This window comes from Chenopodium album, chromosome 7, assembly GCF_948465745.1.
Source record: "Chenopodium album chromosome 7, dcCheAlbu1.1, whole genome shotgun sequence".
Taxonomy (NCBI): Eukaryota; Viridiplantae; Streptophyta; class Magnoliopsida; order Caryophyllales; family Amaranthaceae; genus Chenopodium; species Chenopodium album.
The window spans coordinates 64,819,229-64,844,149 of record NC_137840.1 but is presented as its reverse complement, the minus strand read 5'-3'; the positions used below and the strand labels follow the sequence as shown (position 1 = coordinate 64,844,149).

At 33.4% G+C, this 24,921-nt stretch overlaps 2 protein-coding genes across 2 annotated transcripts; one reads left to right on the top strand and one right to left on the bottom strand.

Annotated features, from left to right (window-relative positions):
* The first annotated feature begins 2,077 nt into the window (after positions 1-2,077).
* On the top strand, positions 2,078-4,055 carry LOC145639183 (thioredoxin M-type, chloroplastic). The gene is made up of 2 exons (XM_081690353.1): positions 2,078-2,435; positions 3,574-4,055. Exons 1-2 carry the CDS (start codon positions 2,204-2,206, stop codon positions 3,891-3,893), a joined length of 552 nt encoding a protein of 183 aa, XP_081546479.1. The 5' UTR covers positions 2,078-2,203; the 3' UTR covers positions 3,894-4,055.
* A 1,202-nt stretch (positions 4,056-5,257) lies between these two features.
* On the bottom strand, positions 5,258-13,547 carry LOC145639182 (transcriptional corepressor SEUSS-like). Its single transcript, XM_081690352.1, has 10 exons — positions 13,071-13,547; positions 11,196-12,647; positions 10,982-11,101; positions 10,581-10,629; positions 10,256-10,470; positions 10,099-10,167; positions 8,808-8,905; positions 8,181-8,274; positions 7,814-7,883; positions 5,258-7,231 (listed from the first exon to the last, which is right to left on the bottom strand). The coding sequence occupies exons 2-10, from the start codon at positions 12,243-12,245 to the stop codon at positions 6,231-6,233; spliced, it is 2,766 nt and encodes a 921-aa protein (XP_081546478.1). The 5' UTR covers positions 12,246-12,647; positions 13,071-13,547; the 3' UTR covers positions 5,258-6,230.
* Between the last annotated feature and the right edge of the window lie 11,374 nt (positions 13,548-24,921).

The window sequence follows — 24,921 nt, the reverse complement described above, 5'->3', positions numbered from 1 at the left end:
ATATTTACGTCATCGTAAAAATATGGAGAAGAAAGAATAACTCAATTGGTTAAAGCTAATATGGCAATATTAGGGTTATATCGTGCTTCAAATTCATTATGAGTTAAGGGTGGGCTGAATGTTTTGATAACGGATTTGTATGGGGTGTTCTCTGTATGGTGGAGTTGTGGAGAGAAGGTGCAAGCTAACAACTGGCTCGTGAGCACGAAACAACATATGTGAATGTCGAGTTGTAGGGCACTCTAGCGTATTGGCAGCAAGAGTGGATTCGAGGGTTGAACGGGGTTTGTGACAACTGGGCTAGTTGAAACGAGCATAAGTGAAACGAACGACATATTTTATTCATTTTGGGTTCTTTATGACTGAAAACAAAAATTGTGTACAACAATATTAGTGTACACTTTTAAAACTAGAGCGTATCCGTGCTACTGCACGAATGCAAGGGATGTGTTATTCGCAAAAGAAAACAACACAAAGTGAAATGTAGTTAGTTATTAGAGTCCTTTAAAAAAAAATAGGAAATTAGGGCATGCTCACTTCAGCTTAATTTCAGTTCATCAGTTCAGTTCAGTTCAGCTCCAATTAGTCATAAGTGGGATAATTGGTAGTTTCTTTTTTTTTTTCTTTTTTTTTCTTTTTTTTTTTTTTTTTGACAAGAACTATTGGTAGTTTCTTATAAGATATATAAATGTTAAAAATTAAAAAACAAAAAAGTCAAATGCATAAGATTTGAGTATTATTGTATTTTGATGAATTGTGATAAAGTGTTGTAAAAATCACTGTTAAATTATAATATAGATATCTCTTCTTTTAATTAAAGATAGAATTATGTTTAAAATTATGCATTAATAGGTGTGATATATAAAAATATGTTCATATACAAAATAGTTTGATAAAAATAACTTATCCCCTATTAATTCCCAAGCTTTTTACTATATCTCCTCTTTCTTTTCCTCCTCAAAGTTCCAAGAGGAAGTAGCTTAGAATTGGGAGTTTGGGTAGGTAAGTTTGGGTAGGTATATATAGGGATGAGAATATGAGATAGAAGAACTCATATGTTTGTTTTGAGTGACAATGACAATAAGAGTACTGGGAAAAAGATAAAGTAAGATCATAAACTAAGTAAGGTCATCAACATATTTACTTCACCAAACAAGTTTAAAAAAATGAGTTGAAATAGTAAAAAGAGCATATTTACTTCACCAAACAAGTTTAACAAAATGAGTTGAAAAGAACCGTTCCTTAAAGAAATATTTTTGTAAGTAATTTTGCTAATTTATCTAACTCGTTCACGTATAGTTTGACGTTGTTTTCTTTATCTCCTACACCAATCCTCTATCCTCGTTTTTACTATCTTATTCATCCTATCTCCATTATTACGCATATCTGATACTCGCTAGATGTAAATATAGTGGGTAAGGTTATAAGGTCGAGTCTTATGTGTATTTTTACCCCTACTTCTAAAAGTATTGTTCAGTAAATCTTATCCACCTAATCAAACATATCATTCTTTCTTATCCAATTATCTCTATCCTTATCCCCTTATCCCACCTACTAAACGCCCTATAACTTAACTAAGATTCTTCTTTAAGCCTTCAAAATAAGTTTCTACAATATGATCAATTCAAACCTAACACAACGATATTTACTTATTAGATATCATATGTCATGTGTAAATTCAAATAAATTAGCTAGAAATCAATGTGACACACACATAAAATGAAAGACGTTACCAAAAACGTATAAATAACCCAAAAAAATTCTCCATAAATAATAACTCACTCGAATCTGATCTCAATAATTATACAGTAGAAATCATCACAAAACCGTCTCATACAAGATTTTTTCCAAAACCAATCAAGCAAAGCAACATGTATAACACTGCCCATTCATTACCCTCGTTTGATTCATTGTCATTTGCCACCACAAGCCCATTTGAGCAATGACATGAAATTACAATGTGGTCCTTATAAAAAAACAAAAAAAAATAAAAAATATGAAAAGGGCCACAAATAAATGTGATCCACATGAATTTGATCATTCTTAAGAACCTCAGAAAATTTCTCCAAGTTATCCACACTTCAACAAAATCTAAATCCACCATTTTCCTTCACAATATTATTATTACATACTTGTTGTTCATACAATAGTTTTTTCCCATCAAAAAAAATTGAAATCTTGTGACATTTTATCATCAAATATTATGGCTTTAGAAAACTGTTTACAGTTGAGCACATCAGCAAGTGTAGGAACAGTTGCTGTTAAATCTCATGCTCATCATCTTCCACCATCCAAGCTTGCTCTCCCGAGTTTTCGATGTATAAAGAGATCGGTTCCGGCATTGTCTTCATCGGTTTCGCCTTCTTTCGTGTCGTCCCCTCGACGAGCACGGTACTCTAGCGTTGTTTGTAAGGCTAGTGAAGCTGTTAAGCAAGGTTAGTTTTTCTCTACTTTTTGTTAAATCGTTGCAAATAATATGAAACGCAAGTAATATTTGTTTTTTTTTTTTTTTTAGGATTTCTTATAATAAGTTATAGGAAATTGTAGTTCCTGAAAAGATAGTTTTGCTGTAACATGTGATTAGCCCTTTGTTGATTAGCGTGTCTATATAATACATCCGGGCATTGCCATTAGGCGCATACACATGAAAAGGTGCGTTTCCCGGAAAGTCATCGGGTGTACATAAAGTATTTTGTACACCCGATGTATGGTTAAATATACATATTATATACATAATAGAAAATACACCCGATGTATGGTTAAATATACGTATTATATGTTAGAGGACCAACTCAACCAAAAGCTTAAACTTATGGTTGAGGCCCACAAATATGTTTTATACTCTATCATTATATGCATAATAGAAAATAACTAGTGGAACAATTGAAAATCTAGATTATTCATTCGATTTTAAATTGTTAGAACTTGACCGGTACTTATAATAGAAGGTTTAATTGACTTTATTATAACAAGAGGTAAGTGGGTTAGAGTAGTTGAGATATTTTTTTAAAAAAATAATGATAAAAAATAAATAAATTAAAATAATAATAATAAATTAAAAAAAATTAAAAAAAAAAAAAGTTATACGAAAATATAGAGAATGTAATAGTTAATTAAAAATCAAAGGATGTGAGATGAGGGGAAAAAAAATAATCACGAGTAGATTGAGAATAATGGAGACCATATGAGGACAAAAGTGTTTTTAAACTTTACTATTGTAACACTTAAAAATTAAAGTGTATTACGTAACACTTAAAAAAAAAAATTGACACAGACTAAAGGTATGTTTACATTAACTAAGCTAAGTTGAATTGAAAATGAATTGAACTGATTGGAGCTGAGCTAAACTGAAATTAAGTTGAAGTGAACAAGCCTCGGCAAGTGTAACACCGAAGGTTAAGGGTTTGGTAAGGTATAGAATAGAGAAAATAAGTAATCTTTGTTCAAGAATTGATACCAAGTATAACACTATTATTCATTTTATTATTTATTACCCAATGATAATTAATTATCATAAAAAAAAATTAAAATATTAATTTTCCACATTTTGGTTATTGGTGTTTATGTTTATAGTTCAAGATGTGAATGACTCAAGTTGGAAAGAGCTAGTCCTAGAGAGCCAAGTCCCAGTGATGGTAGACTTTTGGGCACCATGGTGTGGACCTTGCAAGCTGATTGCTCCGGTGATCGACGAGTTGGCGAAAGAGTACACCGGGAAGATTGCAGTTTACAAGCTGAACACAGATGAAGCACCAAGCATTGCTACACAATACAACATAAGGAGCATTCCAACAGTGTTGTTCTTTAAGAATGGAGAAAGAAAAGAGAGTATTATTGGTGCTGTGCCTAAGTCTACTTTGACTGATACCATTGAGAAGTATTTAGCTTCTTAAAAAAAAAAAAAAAATCTTAGTACTAATTAAGATTAAAAGATCAGTCTTTTTCTAAATTATGAACAAAAACTATTAAGCAACTTTATTTCATAAGAGTTGCTTTTAGTATTTGTATATCATCATTTGTTGATATTAATGTGATATCTTTGAATGTTTAGAAAATATGTTAATTATGATACTCTTGTGAATTACTACTACTTTTTAGTGAAATATTGATGATGTTATTTAGTTAAATAAAGTTCAATTTTGTCTGAAATTACACTATTAGATAGAGGAATTCATGACAAAAACAATACATTTGATTACATGTGGAGGCAAAAAATAGAGTTTATTTTTAAAATGAAGTCATAAAGTATTTGTAATTGTTACAAAGACTAGCATGTGCTTTCCTCATTCAAGGCAGTCATGTAAAATATCAATACACTGTTACACTAACTTGTCATTCATACATACCAACACATTACGAAATTATTAAAAGATGTAGAGATCTAAAATCCCAATACAAAACATAATTAAAAAAAAAAAAAGTATATATACAGAGATCAGATGGAGTACGAATTGCTTTCTTTTGGAACTTAATATTACTTGCACGTTAACAAAGTAAGATTTGTCAAAACACGTCTACACATGTCCATTTCGATTTATTTCAACCACTTATCACCTTGGAAATGTCCAAATATGATGTTATATACTTATATTCTTGCTATTATTTCGTGCAACAAATACACAATTTCACAATAAATTTGCTACAATGCCTCTCAATAGTATTTTATGACAAAAACTGTCTCTTTATACTCCGTAGTATTTTTCTGAATATGCTTCAATTCTTGCCCACATATTTATAATTTAATTATATTTTTTTATGTTTTATGCTTTAGGGACCACCTGATATTTTTCATCCATTATGTATTTATTGTGTAAAGATTATAAAAAACACATTCACGCAATTTGGATTACAAAATTAACATTTAAAGAAATGAAGCATTACTTTTATGCAATCATACAAAAGCATTATTCCAAGATCTATGACTAATCATCACAATCATTGAAGCTTCATGTTGAGTTGTGTTAAGAATAATTCAATTTATTTACAATATGTGATTTATAATCCAAACTAGAAATAAGAGGTCGAAAATGAAGCTCCCCCTCCCCTAGTCCCCTTCTAAAATTCATATGGCTAACGCCCTCGAATCGATTTGCACAAAATAGCTCGTTAGTTGGCATCATTGGCAATATTGAAATGACTATCATCGCGTTTCTTGTTTAGAGCTTAGTTATGACCAGAACGGAATACAAAACTCTACATCCAACTCGGCTCTTATGTATCATTCGTGAAATTTATAAGTAGAATTGAAACGAAGTACTTGTATAAAGTTGGATGGAAAATTAGTAAACTTGTGACATTTAAAGTTTGTATGAACCAATATACACAAAGGTAGGATTAGAGGATATAATTCCCAAAGGTGTTTCGCTTGTGTTGCAATCTACACTTGCGTCTGGCCTTCACTGTTGATCAAATGCGGAGTTATTATGAAACAAAACTTAGTTTCTTCATAAAAACTATCACTAAATGACACTAAGTATGACGATCATCTATAAGACCTGTGCAGCACAACACAGGAATGTTCACTTCACCTCAAAACATCGGTACAAAAATTTTCTCTAAGGCGGTATAAATGATGCATTAATACATTCAACCTTACTTTTAGATACTATATAGGTTGTTTAGACAACCTCCAAAGAAAGTCCAATAGGGCGCAAACCTGAGATCCCTGCTGAAGATGCAAACACATCACCTAGCAACATAACTAGGAGTTGAAGGGAATGCTGACATATAAGTAGTGTACAAAGGCTCCAGAAACTTACAAGAAGGTTGTACAAGTGAATTGGATCAATCCTCTACTCATTGTACATCACCCAACAATCGATCCCAATCTCGATTGCTATGCAGTATACACTTGACGATCAGAGTTAAAACACTGAAAGACAATGTTAGAGGCCAAAAACAGCTGATTTTTGAGAAATGTGAAGATATTCTTTTCAATAATATAGTAAAACGCTACGCTATATGTTCCCTCTCCTCTCTGAAATTAGTACAAAGTGGTGTTTAACCACCCCCCCCCCCCCCCCTTTTTCTTCTGTTCGTTCTCTCTCCCTCATCCTCAAGCGCAAACCCTCAACTCCATTCATGTGCAAACTCCTCTGCCTCAGGGCAACAAGGAATCACAGAAGCCTCTTCTCTTTCCATCATTGCATTATCATGCTGCACAAACAGCTCCATTTATCTTTTCAAAACCCGGACAACAAATTTTCACACCCATTTCATATAATCTTTTGTTATGGTGATGGTTTCCAATCATACTGAAGACTGTTGAACCCATTAACTGCTCCAAGCCCACTTAGCATTTGGTTTCCCAGGTCTTGTTGCTGATGATTCACACTTTGATCCCGTGCCATTGAGGCCATACCCACTCTTCCATTCATCACAACAGAATTGTTGCCCATAGCAGATCGGATTCCGTTAACCATCGAAGCCTGGCCCATTCCCCCACCCATGCCCCCTAAAGGCCCGCCACCCATACTTGAGTTGCTATTCGTGGGACCATTGCCCACAAGACCATTGAGAGCCGAGTTGCTGCTCATTGGCAATATGCCACTCACATTTTTTGCGTCACTTCCTAATGAACCGATGCCCATCATACCTCCCCCATTATGTTGACTGTTCATCATCATTTCTTGTAACATCTTTTGAACTGTGCTCTGACTGTCATTTGTATCTCCATCACCTGATAGAGCAGGCTGGTGAATATTGGACATTGCAGGTGAGTTTACTGAGTTCATGTGATTGGTGGTTGCTGCCAAGGAACCATGCGAAGTTTGGGGAGGATTATTAGAAGTTGAAGGTGTAGGAGATTGGAAGGGGGAAGGATTTGGTTGCGTTTGCTGCATTGTGCTTGATGAACCACCCGGAGATGGCATCTGAACAGAACTTCCACCACCATAAGGACTATTAGCATTATTCATAGGGTTTTGCTGTCGGGAGTTCATTGAATTTTGGTGGAGAAGCCCGGCAATAGTACTTTGTGAAGTAGAGGTGGAAGGTACATTGAGTGAATTATTATTTACACTGGTCACCCCATTGCTAGAAGCAATCTGCATTACAGCAGCCTGGACAGAACCTTGATCATTACTATTCGAGTTCTGAGCCATTGCCTGCTGTGACTGCTGCTGGTTATGTTGCTGCTGCGGTTGCTGCGACTGCTGCTGCTGCTCTTCAGGTTGCTGGCTTTGAAGGGCAGATGATGTGCTGGTTCTTCGAGGAAACTTGGCCAAACTTTCTGCAGCAGTAACAAAGAAGGCAGTGAGATACGTAAATTAACTAATAAATTCATCAAACAAATTGACAACATGACAAATGAAGGAATATGTTACATATGTTGGGCCTCCTTCAATTAAAGAAACAAGAAGCAATTAAATGCGAAATAAGTAATCATTAACCATTCTTAGCTAGAACAGTGCACTTTCTTGTTAAAGACAGCTAAGTCCATAGGATATTAAACAAATTAAAGATATAATTGTCAAATTAAAGATATAACTCTGACAGCCTGGCTAAAGAAATATCAGCTTACATCTTTTAAATTACCGTTGCCTTCTGTTTTCTTCCTCTAAGGTGGCATGTCATAACAGCTTGTGACTTCAGCAAAGGCAATTTAAAATTAATATCTTTTCTACCCTAGTTGTTATATGCTCACAAAATCTACCAGCTTGTGACTTAACAATGACATCTTCATATTTCGCGGGTAAAAAGGGAAGACGAGTAAATTTGGCTTTGTGAGTCTCTAAAACCACTTGACCTAAGAGCATAAAATGCTGGTAGATTCAGACAAGAAAAACAAAAATAAATAACTATTCAATCTTACCCATTGGTCCAGCCCCTGTTGATCGACTGTAGTCAATCAAGTCTTTCATACTGTTGACCACTTCAGATATCTACAAAACCACAGAACATGACAAAGAAGAGCATATTATTAATAAATGCAGAAAATTAGTACTCCATATGAAGTATGAACATACAACCAACAATGAAAGTTTCAAGTAAAGATGAGCAGATAAGCTGAAAAAATTAATAGCAAAGTCAATTAAAGCAAAAGGCAGTGCAGCCATCATATCATTAATCAAGGAACTCAAGATGGGGGAAGAGCCGCACTCACTTATTCAAATTTTCAAACCAATATCCCCCTGGTCATTATCCTAGTATGAAAAGCAAAGAAAACATGCAGAGCATACCTGAAGGCAGCGAACATATCTTTTTGTGTAACCTAAATCATTAACTAATGGAACTTCCAGTGTTTTTGCCAGTTGTCGAGCTGACGCAACAAACCTGTAAAAAAAGAATTTGAGGCAAATAGAATACAGTTAGTGACATATTTAACCACCTCATAAGAAATGTGGAAAGCAGACACCAAAATGTAAGCAAATGTTGCTCTTTTCAGATAAAAGGTACGTGTTAAGCTTCTAATCTGATCACAGGCCAAGAGTTTAACAGGTCCTAGAAGGTCATTACTGATAGATTAAGCCTAAAACTCCAATAATGGAGGACTGAAATATACATACACCAATGTAAAAGATGAAAATGACATACAAACATCATAACAAAGAGAAAAACCTTAAATGATTAATCCAATAGCTTAAACTTATACAGTAAAGAGGATAAAAGGAGAAAGAAAGGATATGCAACCACAAAAATGTAACAAAGCCAAGAAGGCATTAGTAATTGAAGAGGTTTTAATTAGCTGTCATGCAACCAACATAGACCAAAATAACAAATAGAAAATTAAATAAAATAGCCGTTACAATGTTCTCTCGCAAAGTGATCCAATTACCAATTGAGAAAATCGGAAGATAGTTGCTTACATGTTACAATTACTCTGTAAATCTGAAACAGACATATTGGATGATGAATTTTGTGTAGCAGCCTGATACTTCTGCGCAGCAGTACCAAGCTGACTAACCTGCACAAATTCAGCATCTAATCAGCAACACGGTAGCAGAATAAGATGCAATCCAAATGAAAATCAAAGGCAGAATTTAAATAAGTGTAACATTCTCTTATATAACAGCACAATAAGATACAAGCAATACAGGAGACTTTTCTTTACAACCCTTACATAAAAATGTATCACTTTTTATTTTCTACGTGCACTGGGCCAGGGAAATTCAAGATTCTGGTATGATTGCAACATCTAAAATGTAATCAGAAAAGGACTAAAAGATACCTATCTACAATAGATGGGGAGCTTAAAACAATGTACAGGAAAATTTGAAACGTGTAAAACAACAGGTCATTGTGGTTTTTTTCACTACGTAACCAGAATCCAAAGAAAAACAAAAAAATAAAAAACAATTCAGCCAAGAAATCCAGATCCAATCAAGCAATAATTTAAAAACAACTTTTATCATAAATCTACATTAATTTGTTTCCACTTGTTTCATGATAAAGCATTCTTCAGAAATTCCCCTTTTGGGGTGGGGGTGGGGGGTGGGGAGGGGGGCCGTAGGGGATTGTGTATTGCAACACGCAATGACGTCGTTGAGAGAGCCATCCCTCATGAAATAAAAAGGATTGATGCAGATTCTCAAGGCTCAATCATCAGTGAAAAGAACATTCGCGCCGCAGATTTTCCATATCCTTAATTGATCATTTTAATCAAATTAAGGTAAGGTCTAACTCAAAAAATGGCACATCAATCTGAATATCGACAAACAAATGTGTTGTCATAGTTTATCTATAAGCTAGTATGTATGACTCTATCTTAAACAACCATAATTCAATATATGAATTTCTTATGAGCACATTCCAGGCAAAAACTAATGAAATCTATACATGAAAACCCAAAATTGTATAAAACAAGGTCTGAATTAAAAACTAGCACCAATAGTGAAAAAAAAATGAATAAACTTATTTATGGGGCTTAATAACAGATTGAATGAGGGACAGTAAGGAGAAGGATGACAGATAAATTCATCTTCATTACACTCTAGGCTTCTATAGACAAGTCATAACATTCATACACATAGGCTGTAGAGTAGCTTAAAGAAGAAAAGTGTACTTGGCTAATTACCCTTGTCAAAAGGAAATTATATAGCCAAAAATAAAAAAATAAATTTAACAATCAATAGATTCAATAATGAATTGGTACATGACCTGGGGTATTAAGAGTCGTCGAGGAATGAGCTCTTCATGTCGCCGGGCGCAAAATTCCCATGAGCATATCTTGAATATATCATAAATATCAAAAAATAATTAGTACTATTATTATGTATATCATAGATCTTGAATAGGAAATAAGAATAATATCAACCTTGAGGTCAGGGGAGAAAACTATCCGAAGCTGGCCATCTCGAACAACACGTAGCTGCTCAAAAACACTTTCCTGAATTGCCTTTGCATAGTCCAGAACAATTTGACCTGACGAATTCTGATATTCACGAGGCATATCAACATAAAGAAGCTCTTCTAATGTGCCACTTTCGTACTTAATTTTGAAAAGCCTTGGCAAAACCTCAACAGTCGCCTCTGAGAAGGATCATCATTTAAATGTCAATCACAGGCCAGCAAGGAGCACACATATACACAGCAACATACAGCAATTAAAAATGTCGTAAGGAAGACAATGAACTACGCACCAAAACCACGGCCAGGCTTGCGCTTGCATATTTCACAATGCCATACATCCTGACAATTTAGAGTTCATATAGTTCAGCATTAAAAGATACAAAAAACTGAAACACTAGAACCAAGTATCTGATGAAATCATAAAGGGATAAAGATACAGCCATGGAGAGAAAAGACAACATTACACCAAATAAAGGTGTCATGTACTACGGATCTTGTAGGCAGCCCAAACAATAACGAGATATACAAAGAGTCTAATCCCAGAACAATGCTTCATTGTGAACAACTCCGGATATGTAAAAAAAGAGGGGAAGGCAAGAATGTTTGCAAACAAAGAAATTAAAAGGTATTCATAAGCATATATATTCAACATAACAGAAAAACAATCAGTTTATGCTATTTAGTAGCTTACCTGAGGAAATACTCCGGTAGTTTGCCTACCGCTTCCATACATAGACACACACCACTTCTTTTTGGCATTCGGGGCAAAATATTCCGCAACAAATTTCCTCCAAAAATCGATATTGTTATCCTGCATAGATATAACAATAATCTTAAATACCAATTTAGGTAAAAACTTAAAAACACTTGCTCATAAGGAAATCAGTCGTAAACCTAGTTCTGACCTCTGGTCTGTGCTGCTGTTGATACATATAATGTGTGAGACGACGGGCACACGTCCCAGGCTCATAAACTGGTTTCACAGGTGACCTAAGAGGCATATTCTGGGGAGGAAATTGCTGGTTCGTTAGAGACCTTTGTTGAGGAATACCCTTCATTAACTGATGGTGTTGTTGTTGTTGTTGTTGAGCCTGGTGCTGTAGCTGAAGCATTCTTTGTTGCTGCAAGAGATTAAGATGAGCGGCTGCAGCTTGTGGGTTCCTTGGCATGGACATCTGCTGCATGAGTTGCTGTTGTTGATGCGGCTGTTGCTGCTGATGCATGAACATGGACTGCTCTGAATGTTGAGGCTCCGCCTTTACAGACCCCATACCCCGCATATTCTGCAATTGGTGCGGTTCCAACTTTACCTGACTAAGACCTCTTAAAGGCTGCAATTGCTGCTGTTGTGGGGGACCATGTTGATCACTTGAAGCCTGGGGCTCTAATTTCACAGGACCAACACCACCTAGCCCACCCCGATATTGCTGCTGTTGTGGCTGCTGGTTAGCAGGAAATTGTTGCTGCTGATGCTGGAAATTTTGGGATTCAAGCTGTTGGGATTGTGCTTGATCTTGTAACATTTGATTACCGGAAGAATTTGGAAACTGCTGACCCTGACCTTGACCCTGACTATGACCAGATGAGCTAGGATTCACCATATTAGAAGTACCATAAGAGGATGCAGGGTTGAACCCCATTCCATTGCCAATACCAGAAAGGGGATCAGACTCAGCTCCTACATCAAGGCCACCTCTGGGGCCATTCCCGACACCAATCCCGGAATTCGCCCCACCATTCCCATAAGACTGGTTAAGAAGCGATGAAACATTGGCGACGTTTCCCAGCAAATTCACATTATTATACTGATTTCTGGGTGACACTAAAGATGGAAAACCCCCTTGAGAAGGCATGGAACCACCTTGCCCTCCCAACATCCCGGAATTCGACCTTAACAGTGAAGGATTAACAGATTGGGTTCCACCAATTGGGGTGGACGGTCCAGAAGGCACCATTGTATAATAAAAAAGATCTTAATTAACTATCACTGCTTCAACAATTAAAACCTAACTATCTAAAACCACATGAATCCTAATAAAACCAGCTAAATTTTACACTACAGACAGTTCAAAAACCGAAATAAACGACAACCCACCAAGCAATTTTGGACTATATTCAAGGCATAATACTCCAAAGTAGCAACCACACACTAAAGCATCCAAAACAATTTTGTGCTTAACCATAAAAACTTGCAAGTCGCTAAATAAAACACCCAGTAAAGGTATTGTACAAACCGAGCAAAACGCGTTTCTACTTAACATTCTACAATGCCGACGCCTCCAAGAAATCCTCGAGCTTTCGCGGTATTCCCTGAGTTAACTCCAAATCTTTGGATCCCACTTAAACCTTCACTCATTCTGCACAAAGCGCAAATTACAATAAAAATTAAGTTAGTACCTTTAATTCCAATTGAAATAACTTAAATCGAACCCTAAAAAACCCAAATCCCAAAAAAGATAGAAACACCCAAGTAAGAAATCTTCCAAAAAAATTAACTTCAACCCTCAAATTTCCCACTTCTTAGACAAAAATAGAAGTTCCTAACTTCAAATAACATAAATCCAAACAATTTTACAATACATAAAACAGAGTAAATTAAAATTAAAGTTATAATTAGAAAGCAGAGGATTACATAAATAGAAGGGAAAAAAAAATAGAAAACCCCAATAAATCGATCAGCTAAAAAATTTAACAAAACAATGAAAAAAAAGTGTATAAGACTAAAAAGAAATGAAATTTAGAGCTAAGAAGACTAAATTTGACTAGAAAAAAGAACTCACCAGAACTAAATTAATTAATCTAGAGAGAGAAAATTTCTCAAAATTGGGGATGTAAAAACTGAAATTAACACTGAATTAAGAACTGGGTTGCTCCTAATTTTCTCTGTTTTTCGAGACCCACCAATAAAAATTGCTTTTTTTTTTAGGGTTCGATTTTTTTTTCTATTTTCCTTTAATTTTGAAGGGGCAAAGTGTTTTTTTCTCCTAAAAATCAATATCTGAAGTAATAAGAGAAGAGAATATGATAGAGAGAGAAATAAGAAAGAGGGTCTATCTCAGTATCTTTTTTTTCTTTAATTTTTTTTTTTTTTGGGGATTTTTTTTTCTTTTCTTTTTTTTCTCTTGGTTGTCTGCTGTTCTTCGCTGTATCTAAGCAAGAGAGAGAAGATGAAGGAAGAAGAAGAGAGAGAAAGAAAAGAGGAGAGAGAAAGGATGTCTCCTTGCGGACGTCAAATTAGCATTCCATCGGATTGAATTTTTCAATTTTCATTCCATTTTTTGGAATTTATTTAATTAAAATTAAATTACAAGTCAAATCCCCGTCTTGCTATTTTATGGATGTAACATGTATATGTGTATGAAATGTATGGTGGATGGATGGATGGATGGATGGATGTCCACATTCATCATGTTGAGTGTTTTCTTGTATTGTGGGAGAATAGCATATAGCCCTAAAGGAGATCTCTTATTGTGCAATTGGTAGATTTTGAGATTGGTTTGGATGATTTGTTTGCATTCATGTGTTCGTTCGATTGGTTGATACAGATGGTATGTTTTGAAGCGTTACAGTAGCGGTTATGGTAAGGTGTGTTACGGTTTTTGTCTTTATCTGATGCGGCTGATTAAGTGAATTAATTGTCGTTACGTAGGTTTAAAGTGTGATTTATGGGGTTTTTTTTTTTTTTTTTGTAGAATATTATAGTCGGTTATAGAAACATGGTGTTGATGTTGGGGCATGTTGTGGTAATACACAAGTAAAGTAATTTTTTACTACCTAGTTATAAGTATAATTCATGTATCAAAGTTGATCTCTTCTTATAAATTGGGTATCTATTGAGATTTTTTTGGATGATTTGTTTGCATTCATGGGTTTGATTGGGTAATATGTTGATGGTATGTTTTGAAGCGTTACAATAACGGTTATAGTAAGCTAAGGTATGCTCGGTTTTGTCTTTATACGATATGATGATTAACTGAACTGATTGTCGTTATGTAGATTTAAAGTGTGATTTATGCTTTATTTGTTGGAAGTGTTACTCCCTCCGTCCCCTTTTGTTTGTTGCTTTTGAAAGAAAATCACGGGAATTAAAATGGAGAATCTGAAGTAATGAAAGTACGGAGTATATGGAAAGTGAAATTCCCAACCAATAATAAAGTAATAAGAGTGCATGGGAAAGAGAAATTTCTAATTAAAAAAGTAATTAAAGTACACGAGAAAGAGAATTTGAGAGAATCAAGAGTGTAAAACATTAAATTAGTCAAAAGTTGGAGTACAATTATTATTATAGCGGATGTTAGGGTATAATAGGGAGAGGACGGACTTAATAAAGACAAAAAAAATATAAGGGTATAAAAATCTTTTTATACAAAGTATCAATCATCAATAATCAATAACTATATATACTAAAAGACACACCAACAATGACACATGTCAATTTCTGGTGTGTCCTTAGTATTTTTTTTTTTTTTAAAATTAATAGAAAATTTATTTAAGAAGATTATTTGTAAAATTTAATTACTATATAAATAGAAATGATGTTTACCTTTTTTTTATATTCACATTCAATTAACTAATTAATATGAAAAATAGAATAGCAAAATATATTCTTTGTAAATATTTTTAAAAAATACAATCTTCTACTATAAGTTTTTATGTGACAAGCATAATAACCATTTCAAGGATACAATTGAGATCGACAAAAATTAATGACTAAAAACGAGATATTACAACATATGATACTAATAAGTATATTCGTACATAATTTTTTTTGTCAATAACCGTGCATGGTACGGACCTAACCTAGTATCTTAATAATTATGAAAATATGAAATGTAACAAACATTTAGGGACACCCAAAAGCTAAATGTGAAAAAGTGACAAACAAAAGGGGACGGAGGGAGTATAATCTTATAAGCACGCTGGTTATAGAAACATGATGTATGATGTTCATTTGGTTATATTGTGTGGTACTATAGAGGTTATTTCTTGACAAAGTGATTTTTCACTATCTAGTTGTAAGTATGGTTCATGTATCAGCGTTGAAATTTCCATGTGAAATTGAGATATTGAGATTGGTTTGGATCATTATTTTGCATTAATGTGTTCAATTGGTCAATCCATCAATGGTATGTTTTGAAGCGTTATGATAACGGTTATAGTAAGGTATGCTACGATTTTGTTTTAATAAGGTATGCTACGATTTCGTTTTAATATGATGCGGTTGTTAACTTTGTGTAATTTTAAATATGCTTTTATATTTTGTTTGTTACGGAGTATGTATTATAAAATATTATAAACGAGTATGATCTAGAAACATGATGTTGATGATTGGCCAACCAATTGTGAGGTAATTTTTAGTTCTTGGTAGCAAATAAGCAATTATAAGAGTGTATATATGATAAATCGACCAAAATTACAAATTAAAAGGTTATTATTGACTTTGACAAATATTAGCTAGGATAAACATATATCCTTTCTTGATCAATATATATCCATTCCAGCTTAAACATGATCAACATGATCTTGATAAAAGTGATTAAGCTGGTATGGATATCTTTCGTGACTATGATTGTGGTCAAACTATCATGCTCATATTAAGCACAAGTTTTAGTCTTGGAAATCCTGACCCAACCTCTTGACTCAAAAATTGATCCAAAATTATTTATCCGAATCTTAAACATAAGGCCTGTTTACTTCACTTTAATTTCAGTTCATTTCAGCTCCAATCAGTTCAGTTAAGTTCAGCTCTAATTAGTTTAGTTTAGCTCCTAATTTTCTTCTCTCATAAAATATTCATTTCAGCTTAGTTCAGTTCACCTCCAATCAGTTCAGTTCAGTAAATGTGAACATGCCCATAGACTTTAACCGGACTTGAAGTGGAGTTGACCCGATATCGAAGTTGACCTAATTCGAAATTAACTCAATACTCAAAATGACCTAAATTATAATTAAAGTACCTTATGCCCGAAATGACCTAAACCAAAAACAATTGATACCCAAAACGACTTACTGGGATTAGGGCTTAAATACTTGATTAGGAACACTATTCTTCTTCTTCTTATTATTATTATTATTAGGAAAAATTTGCAAATTGCAGCCATTTAAAGTTAATATTTTGTAAATTGCAGCCATTTAAAAAAATTGCAACTTGCAGCCCAAAAGTTCGTATAAATTGTAAATTGCAGCCTAATTTAAATTTTTCATCGGTTTACGTGTCGAAAAATATTCGGTTAAGGTTTTAGGGGTCATTTTAGTCTTGAGGGTCCGAATTGAACTTGAAATTAGCAAAAAAATAACGTAAGTGTCTCGTTTTCAAAGCAAAAAATAGTTGCCCACAAATCGATACATTTTTGTTACGCAAAATGAGGCACTCACGTTATTTTTTTTGCTAATTTTTGCTGTGAAAACGAGTTCATATTGGCATTTTAGATTAGACTCATGTGTTGCACGATTTAAATAATTTTGTTATAACGCATAAAAAAAAAAGTTTTATCAATTGTTTAAAAATGAGTAGCAATTATATATTATTTATTCAAAAATATATAGTGTAGATTAAAATAATAATAATTAATTAAAGACATTACTCATAGAAATGGAAGAAAATTTTAATAGCATTTAGAAAAATTTCAAGAAGAATGTGAATAGGAAGATAGACTAAAGTGGACTAATAGAAATGTGCGAGAATGAGACCAAATAGCATACTTCCTCCGTTTTTTTAGTTGACACCGTTTGACTTTTACACTATTCAAACAACATGCTTTGACTTACATATGGTTTGTAGATACGATAAAACATATTCATGTGGGATCTTGTTTGAATCGTTTCAATGTATATTTTATTGATATCCACTTTTTATAATTTTACAATGTTGATAATTAAAGATATTAATCGTTAAAAATATGCGTTGGCAAGCGTGATAATAGAAAGGTGTCAACTAAAAAAACCCGGAGGAAGTAGTTATTATATTGCCTTTTGAAATATATATATATATATATATATATATATATATATATATATATATATATATATATATATATATATATATATATATATATATATATATATATATAACTAGATTTTTATTGAAATAAATGGATAATAAATCTTATGCAAAATCCAAAATAATCATTGAGTTTTAAAAATGTTGTCGGTGCCAAAATTCAAATATCATTTTGGCTCAAAAATTCAAATAGTAAAATAAATTACTTAAAATACCCTTTTTAGAAATTTCAAAAGTACAGGGTATTACAATTAATGTCATTGGCTAAAAAAAGAAAAAAAAACACACAAAGGAAAAAAAGGGAAGGGATTTTGGAGGGAAAAAACAGCATCAGGAAATGACACGTGTCATTCATGGTGTCTGTTTTAGTATTATATACTAGGTTAGAACTCGTGCGATGCACGGTTTTTATGAAACATATTTTTAATTTGTACATTTTAAAAATAAATCGCTATTATACATGAGTATAAATAAGAATTACGTAAATTTTATAATTTTAAATATTTTTATTTTCATAAAAATTATGATATAGTTACTGTTCAACGTTGTCTAATTCATAGTTCAATGTAAGAGGTCATTTATTAGTATGTTATTTAAAATTGTTTCAAATTCCTACGATAAATTGATAGGTTTTAGTTGTAATGTGGAAGCTTCCAATATATAAAATTCAAAAATGTTAAATATGATAGCTCTACAACAAAAAATGACATCATCATTGCATTTAGGCGGGATTTTTTTTTATTAAGAAAGCGACATGTAGGCAATAATGATGTCAGCAACTTCTATTTTAGTAATAGTTAATAGACTAGTACATGCCTGATAAGTGGTTTATTTGACCACTTATTGTGTTAATTTAAACCCGATTTTGCATTCATTTCCCCTCTTTCTAACCCGTTTTTGAATGAAAATGTTTTGTCTCGGCCTTGCCCCCTCTTGGTTTGTGTTTGTCCATGTTTTGCAGGTCTATTGACTCGATTTGGCAAGCATTCGATGCATGGTTTGTGTTCAAGGCAAGGAAATTAGAGAATGGAGAGGGCGCTCAAGCTGGAGCGGGCGTGCACCCTTCAGGAGCGGGCGCTCCAAACCTTCTTCCAAACTTAATGCCAAGTGCACCCTATGAGGAACAGGCACTCCTGGTCGTGGAGCGGGCGCTCCTCCCCAAACTTTCAAAATTGTTTGTATTCTGAAGACAGCTGGAGAGGGCGTGTAACATTCAGGAGAGGGCGTGCAACATTCAGGAGTGGGCGCTCCTGGCCGTGGAGCAGGTGCTCCTTCGTTGGGAATCCGTTTTCATTTGACGGATTTCCCTATGTGTTTCGTGGAGTATAAATACTTCCCCTTTAGTTCATTTGTAACTTAGACAGAAATAGCCTAATTTTTAGAAACTCCTCTTAGTTTGGAACATTAATTTAGCTTAGTTTTAATCAAATTAATCATTGTAATAGTTGGTTTCAAGATTCATCCTCAAGAATTGGCACTTTGTATTCAACATTTTCAAGCTTCAATTAGTAACTTCCTTCTACTTTTCTCCATTCAATTTCTGATTTTATTTGTTCTTGCATGATATTTAAATCTTCTTAGTTCTTGATAATTTTTTATTGGATGATAGTTATTTCAATTGTTAATCACTTTTCCCCAATTATTGAAGAAGTTAGAACCCTAATACTTGTTTGCATGTTGATAAACATGAGTTGTGAGTAGTCTACTTGCTAGAGGTTGGGTGAAGCTCAACCTTTTGGGTTAATTATGAAAATGTGGGAGAAACATTGATGTTTGTATTGCAATTAAATTGATTATATGAGATTGCTTGTTAGTTCTTCATGATAGGATTAGCTACCCTTGACTTAGGAGCTTGATAGCATGATATGCTTAGTTTGACATGGGAATGTAAATCGAATATGTCATTACTTATTGCAATTTGATTTTGTATCGTCTATTGCTAGACTAATGAGGAATCTAAGTTTAGTAGTGTGAGTTGTTTTCTAATTGCATGAGGTCGATTTTACATATTGTCCTTGCTATACCTTGTCTATTTTACTCCCCGTTTGCCTAATTGCTTTAGTTGAGTGGATCCCATTCCTTAGTGTCTTTAATCCATCGATTTAGAATCATAGTTTGTTTGTCTACTTGACGAACCCCAATTGACCATATACTTCGAATTAGCTTAAGTGTTAAGATCTTTAGCAACCATATCCCGTTCCTTGTGGACCGAACTCTTACTTATCAGTATGCTTGGTTTGTAAGGTGTTTGCTAATAAATGTGTTTGTTTGAGTGTGGAATGTGCGACCGTTCTAACGCCCATCAATGCCCCGAGCATTCCCTCGGATACGCATTATAGAGAGTGTACTTATTTGTGGGTATATTCTGTATTATTATTATTATTATTATTATTATTATTATTATTATTATTATTATTATTATTATTATTATTATTATTATTATTATTATTATTATTATTATTTATACATTTTTTTTAAATGTTAGATAAAAAAAATTAATGATGCATGGCCATATTTCTAATTATAATTACGTGGTTATTTGATTCTATTGTTAATTGGATAAACATATTAATTATAATATGTGATGTGTTGATATAAGTAAAATTCTATTGTCAATAAAAAAGATATATATTTTTTTTCAAAAGAATTATAAATTATTCTATGTATACTTTTTTATCTTACACAAATCTATTCAATCTAATCTAACGTTAGGTTGCATCTAATCTAATCTAATCACAACAATATCTATTTGTCGCCTACATGGAGCGACACTTGTGTCGCTGCCTCATAGCCTGGCTGCAAGACCGACTTTATTTATTACTATCTTACTGATATGATATATATTTGTGCCCGAATAATGCTCGGATTGTCCTAAATGTTTTAGTTTGAATGTTAAATAACATTATGTAATCCCTTTTTGATAATATAAAAAATATTTAGACATACAATATCATCTTGCTTATTTATATAATAGTGCGTACTTTTTGTAATTTTGTTTATAAATAGATATCTATGTGTATTATTGACTTGAAATAATTTTTATTGAACTTAAATTATTAATAAACTGAAAGTATTTTTACCAAAATAAAATTAAGGAAAATTTTTAAATCACCGCCCAAAATGTATCCACTTTCAAAATAACCACCAGTTTAATTTTTTTTATTTTATTTTACCACCCTTAAATTAAAGAACTACTCAGATTACCACCCATTTCAAAATTTCGGTGAATTTCTGGTATGTGGACCTACCCAATGGCTAATAACGGCTATGTCTAAGCATTACAATCAACCATGTTTTCACTCCACCTCTCCTTTAAACCAGTTTATTAAATACCAGATAACCCAAAACCAAAAGAAAACAACTAAAAAAACCAAGAGCTTGTTGTAGATACCCATTTGTGTCTCCCCAAAACCAAACCCAGTGATGAGTACCTTTTACGTCGAATCATAATCGAATGAAGTGAAAGTGTGGAAAGTCTAGTGTTGCGGTTAGTTTTATTTCTTTTCTTTCTCTTTGTTTTTGAAAACCTATTTTAAGAAAATAGCCAATCCATTTTGGTTTGGTCCATGTCAAGGGTCCAATAATGGTGTAGTTGGGTCGGGTTCAAAAAGAGCTTTCCAACGATATATTATAAGCCCAATTCCAATGAATAATGAGGAAGTTATGGCCAAATTACTAAACTGGGCCCGGTTTGATCTTTATATGCGGCCCAATGATCTAGAGGAGAACCTATTATGATTTATCATTCCTAATGCAATTAGAATTGATTGTAATCTTCTAGAAGGTTCTTTTGAATCCTAATTTGATTAGCATTGATAAATTGACTTTAGTTGACTTTTAAAAGTTTTAATCAGAATAAAGGAAGCGTTTTTAAGGAAAATACAGTTTTACCCTCTCGTACGCTTAAATTTTATCAAAATAAGAAAACGTGTGGAAAACTATTTGCAGCGCCATACGACAGCTCTGTCGCCTGGCGACAGACCTGGCGTCTGGCGATAGGCGCGTGTTTGGCGCTGCAGTCGTGTTTTATTATTTTCGAAACTCTAATTCGTTTTTTATCATATCCGGCTGATTTTCTCTATAAATAGCCTCATAAAACCTCCGTTTTCAAGGACCAATAATTATCAATTCTTAGGAATTTTCTCTAATTCTCTCTCTCACCAACTCTCATCAAGAAATTATTGATTTTCTCTCTCCCTCTTTCTAAGCCTACCCTTTTACAAACACAATTCTTCACACATTAGCACTAGACACACCTAGCCAAGTTCGAAGTTGTCTTCGCCTTAGACGTGAAAGGTTTGGCAATTATGAGGGTTTGGTCCCAAATCTCTATTTCAATTATTTAATTTAATTGTTTTGATTTTATATTTTCCTTGAATTTACTAACGTGTGTATTTTGTTATTAGAAAGAGATACGAGGCATCCAAGTAAGTGCTTTAATTGTTTAATTGATATTATGGTATAGATATCATGTTTAGATTGTTATTTTGATTCCTGGTATCATGTTATTAGGATGTTTTGATCTTCCTAGTATCATGTTTAGGGTAACAACTAAAAATTCCTAATATCAAGTATGATTAAAAGAATGCTTCCTATTTCCTTTCCTAATATCATGTTAGTATCATGTTAGGGCTAAAGCTTTGATCTTTAATGTTTAGTGACATGCTAGAGTTTGTTATTAATCGTGTTAGTATCATGCCTAGGATCTTGCTATTAATATGCTTTAGCGTTGATATGATTATTTTAATTATGATTATAATTGTTATAATTTATGATGATTATTTTAATTATTATTGTTATGATTATGATTATTGTTGTTATTATTATGTTGCTTGATATATATTTATTGTTATTGCTTGATCACACCTTTTATGCATAATTAAAGGGAATTTGTACTTATAATCACGCTTAATAAGATAATTAATAATAGCTTTATTTGTGCATTAATATTCAACCAACATAGATTAAACAGGTTTAGGGTTAATTTATTGATTGCATGTTAGTCAGAAAGCGCACATGAATACGATATGAATAAAGTAGCTAGAGGCCTATTATTAGGGCAGGTTCAATCTCTTTTAGGTTGGATTTTATACCTTCAACTCCGAACTTCCAGTCATGGTTCCAGACCTATTGGAGTTAACGATCTCTTGGATCGTTAAGGGGTGTAATCTTCACCCTGTGAACGGTTTACAAGTTTCTAAAACTTGTTGGCGAATCTTTTGCTCTAGCTTTTTTCCCTTTGGACGCCACCATGCTTAAGTGTATGATCACAGTGGGGTTCAAGTTTGGGGTAATGCTTGAAATATTCCCCACACTTGTTATCTGAATTGCCACTACTACTGACCATCTTCTTTCTGTCACCACTAAGAGTCGTTAGGTGGGACCCACATAAGAGAAATCCACCGGAATTTTGAAATAGGTGTCAATAAGAGTAGTTTTAGAATTTCAGGGGTGGTAAAATAATAATAAAAATTTAACGGGTGGTTATTTTGAAAATGGATACATTTTTGGGTGGTAATTTAAAAATTAACCTAAAATTAATTTTAATAATTAATTTTATTTATTTATTTAATTTTTTTTTTTTTACTGATTCTCTAATTTTTTTAAAAAATAAGTTAAGTAACAATGCATTTTTTTTATGCAGCTAGCCACACAATCTAGTCAGACAAAGTAACCTAATGAAACTGACTGAGTAAGGGCTTGTTCTGATTTATTGAATTGAGCTAAACTAAACTGAGCTGAACTGAATTGATTGGAGCTGGACTGAACTGAACTGAAAATAAGCAGAAGAGAATATGCCGTAACCCTTGTAATACTAACTGAGTAACCTCTAACACTGACTAAGTAACCGTTATTCATATCACTGATTGAGTAACTACTATAACACCGAACAAGTAACCCTATAGTACTAACGAAGTAATTCTTGTAATAGTTGGTACGGTGACACGGCTTGGCCAATCTACGTATAAAAGTTTGTAATTAAAATATGTTATAAACGGATCTTATTTTAAAAAAACTTTTTAAAACGATTTGATGATATGATGGAATAGAATTGATTTATAGGATACTTATTAAAAGTTATGACTAATTTTGTATATTTGAAATAATAGAATTTTATTGATAATAAAACTCTATGCAACAATTTTATCTTAAAAAATCTATCCAAAAAAACACTTACTTAGCATTATATGTGTTACAATAATACCTATTTATATCTGACATGGCGCAACAGTTGTCGAAAAACTGGAATGTCAAGTGTCGCTGTCTTGCAGCCTGGTTGCGAGACCGGCTTTATATGTAACACCCCCCAAATCTCCCTCTACGTAATTACTATATTTATACATATACAAATACCGAAGAAGTAGACTTGGGCGTATTACCGCCACGTGAAAACGTAAGGCTTACTTAATTACTCAAATTGCAACGGAAAAATAACTAACTTTTATTAATAATAATATGAGTAACCATAATAACTGTTTCGAAATAATATAATAAAAACTCCACACATAAATAAAATTAACTCCTAACTATGTGATCCCAATCCTGACTCTAGTATGCGCACGAACAACTCCACACCTGAAATCAAAACTGCTTACCAAAAATGGTAAACAGTGCGAACCAAAACAAAAAGGAAAACAGATTAGCAAAAACGCTAAGTACGTATAAGTGCAAGGCATGTAAATACTTTTAATAGTCAAACATGCTTTCGAAATAACCATTTGACTTGTCACAAGTCACATTCAAAATTAGACTTTGTAGACACCCATTTGTGTCTCCCCAAAACCAAACCCGGTGATGAGTACCTTTCACGACGAATCATAATCGAATGAAGTGAAAGTGTGGAAAGTTTAGTGTTGCGGATAGATTTTTTTTCTCTTCTCTCTGTTTTTGAAAACTTGTTTTAAGAAAACAGCCAATCCAGTTTGGTTGGTCCATGATATGGGTCCGATAGTAGTGTAGTGGACGGGGCTTGACAAGAGCTTTCCAACGATATATTATAAGCCCAATTCCGATGAATATTGAGGAAGTTATGGCCAATTCACTAAACTGGGCCCGGTTTGAGCCTTATATGCGGCCCAATGATCTAGGGGAGGGCCTAATATAGATTTATCATTCCTAATGCAATTAGGAATGGTTTTAGTCTTCTAGATTCTTCTAGAAGGTTCATTTCATTCCTAATTCAATTAGCATCGATAAATTGACTTTTGTTGACTTTTTAGAGTTTTAATTAAGATCAAAGAGCATTTTTGAGGAAAAATACGAATTTATCCTCCCGTACGACAATTTTTATCTGATTTTAAGAAAACGCGTCAATTTCCAGATCAGCGCCAAACGCCAGCTGTAGCGCCTGGCGCTAGCGTTGGCGCGTGGCGCTAATGTTGGCGTTTAGCGCCAATAGCCAGTGTTGGCGCCAACTCAGTTTTATGTGCGCCAGAACTCTGTTTTGATATTTTATCTTTTTGGCTGATTTTCTCTATAAATAATGTGCTAAAAACTCCGTTTTTGGATAACCAGTTTTTCATCTACAATTCACCAATTCATCTACATTCACCTACAATCACTGATTCTTATTCTTTACCATCTCTCTTTTTCTAAACTAGCTTTTCTCCAATACAAAATTCCGCATTCAT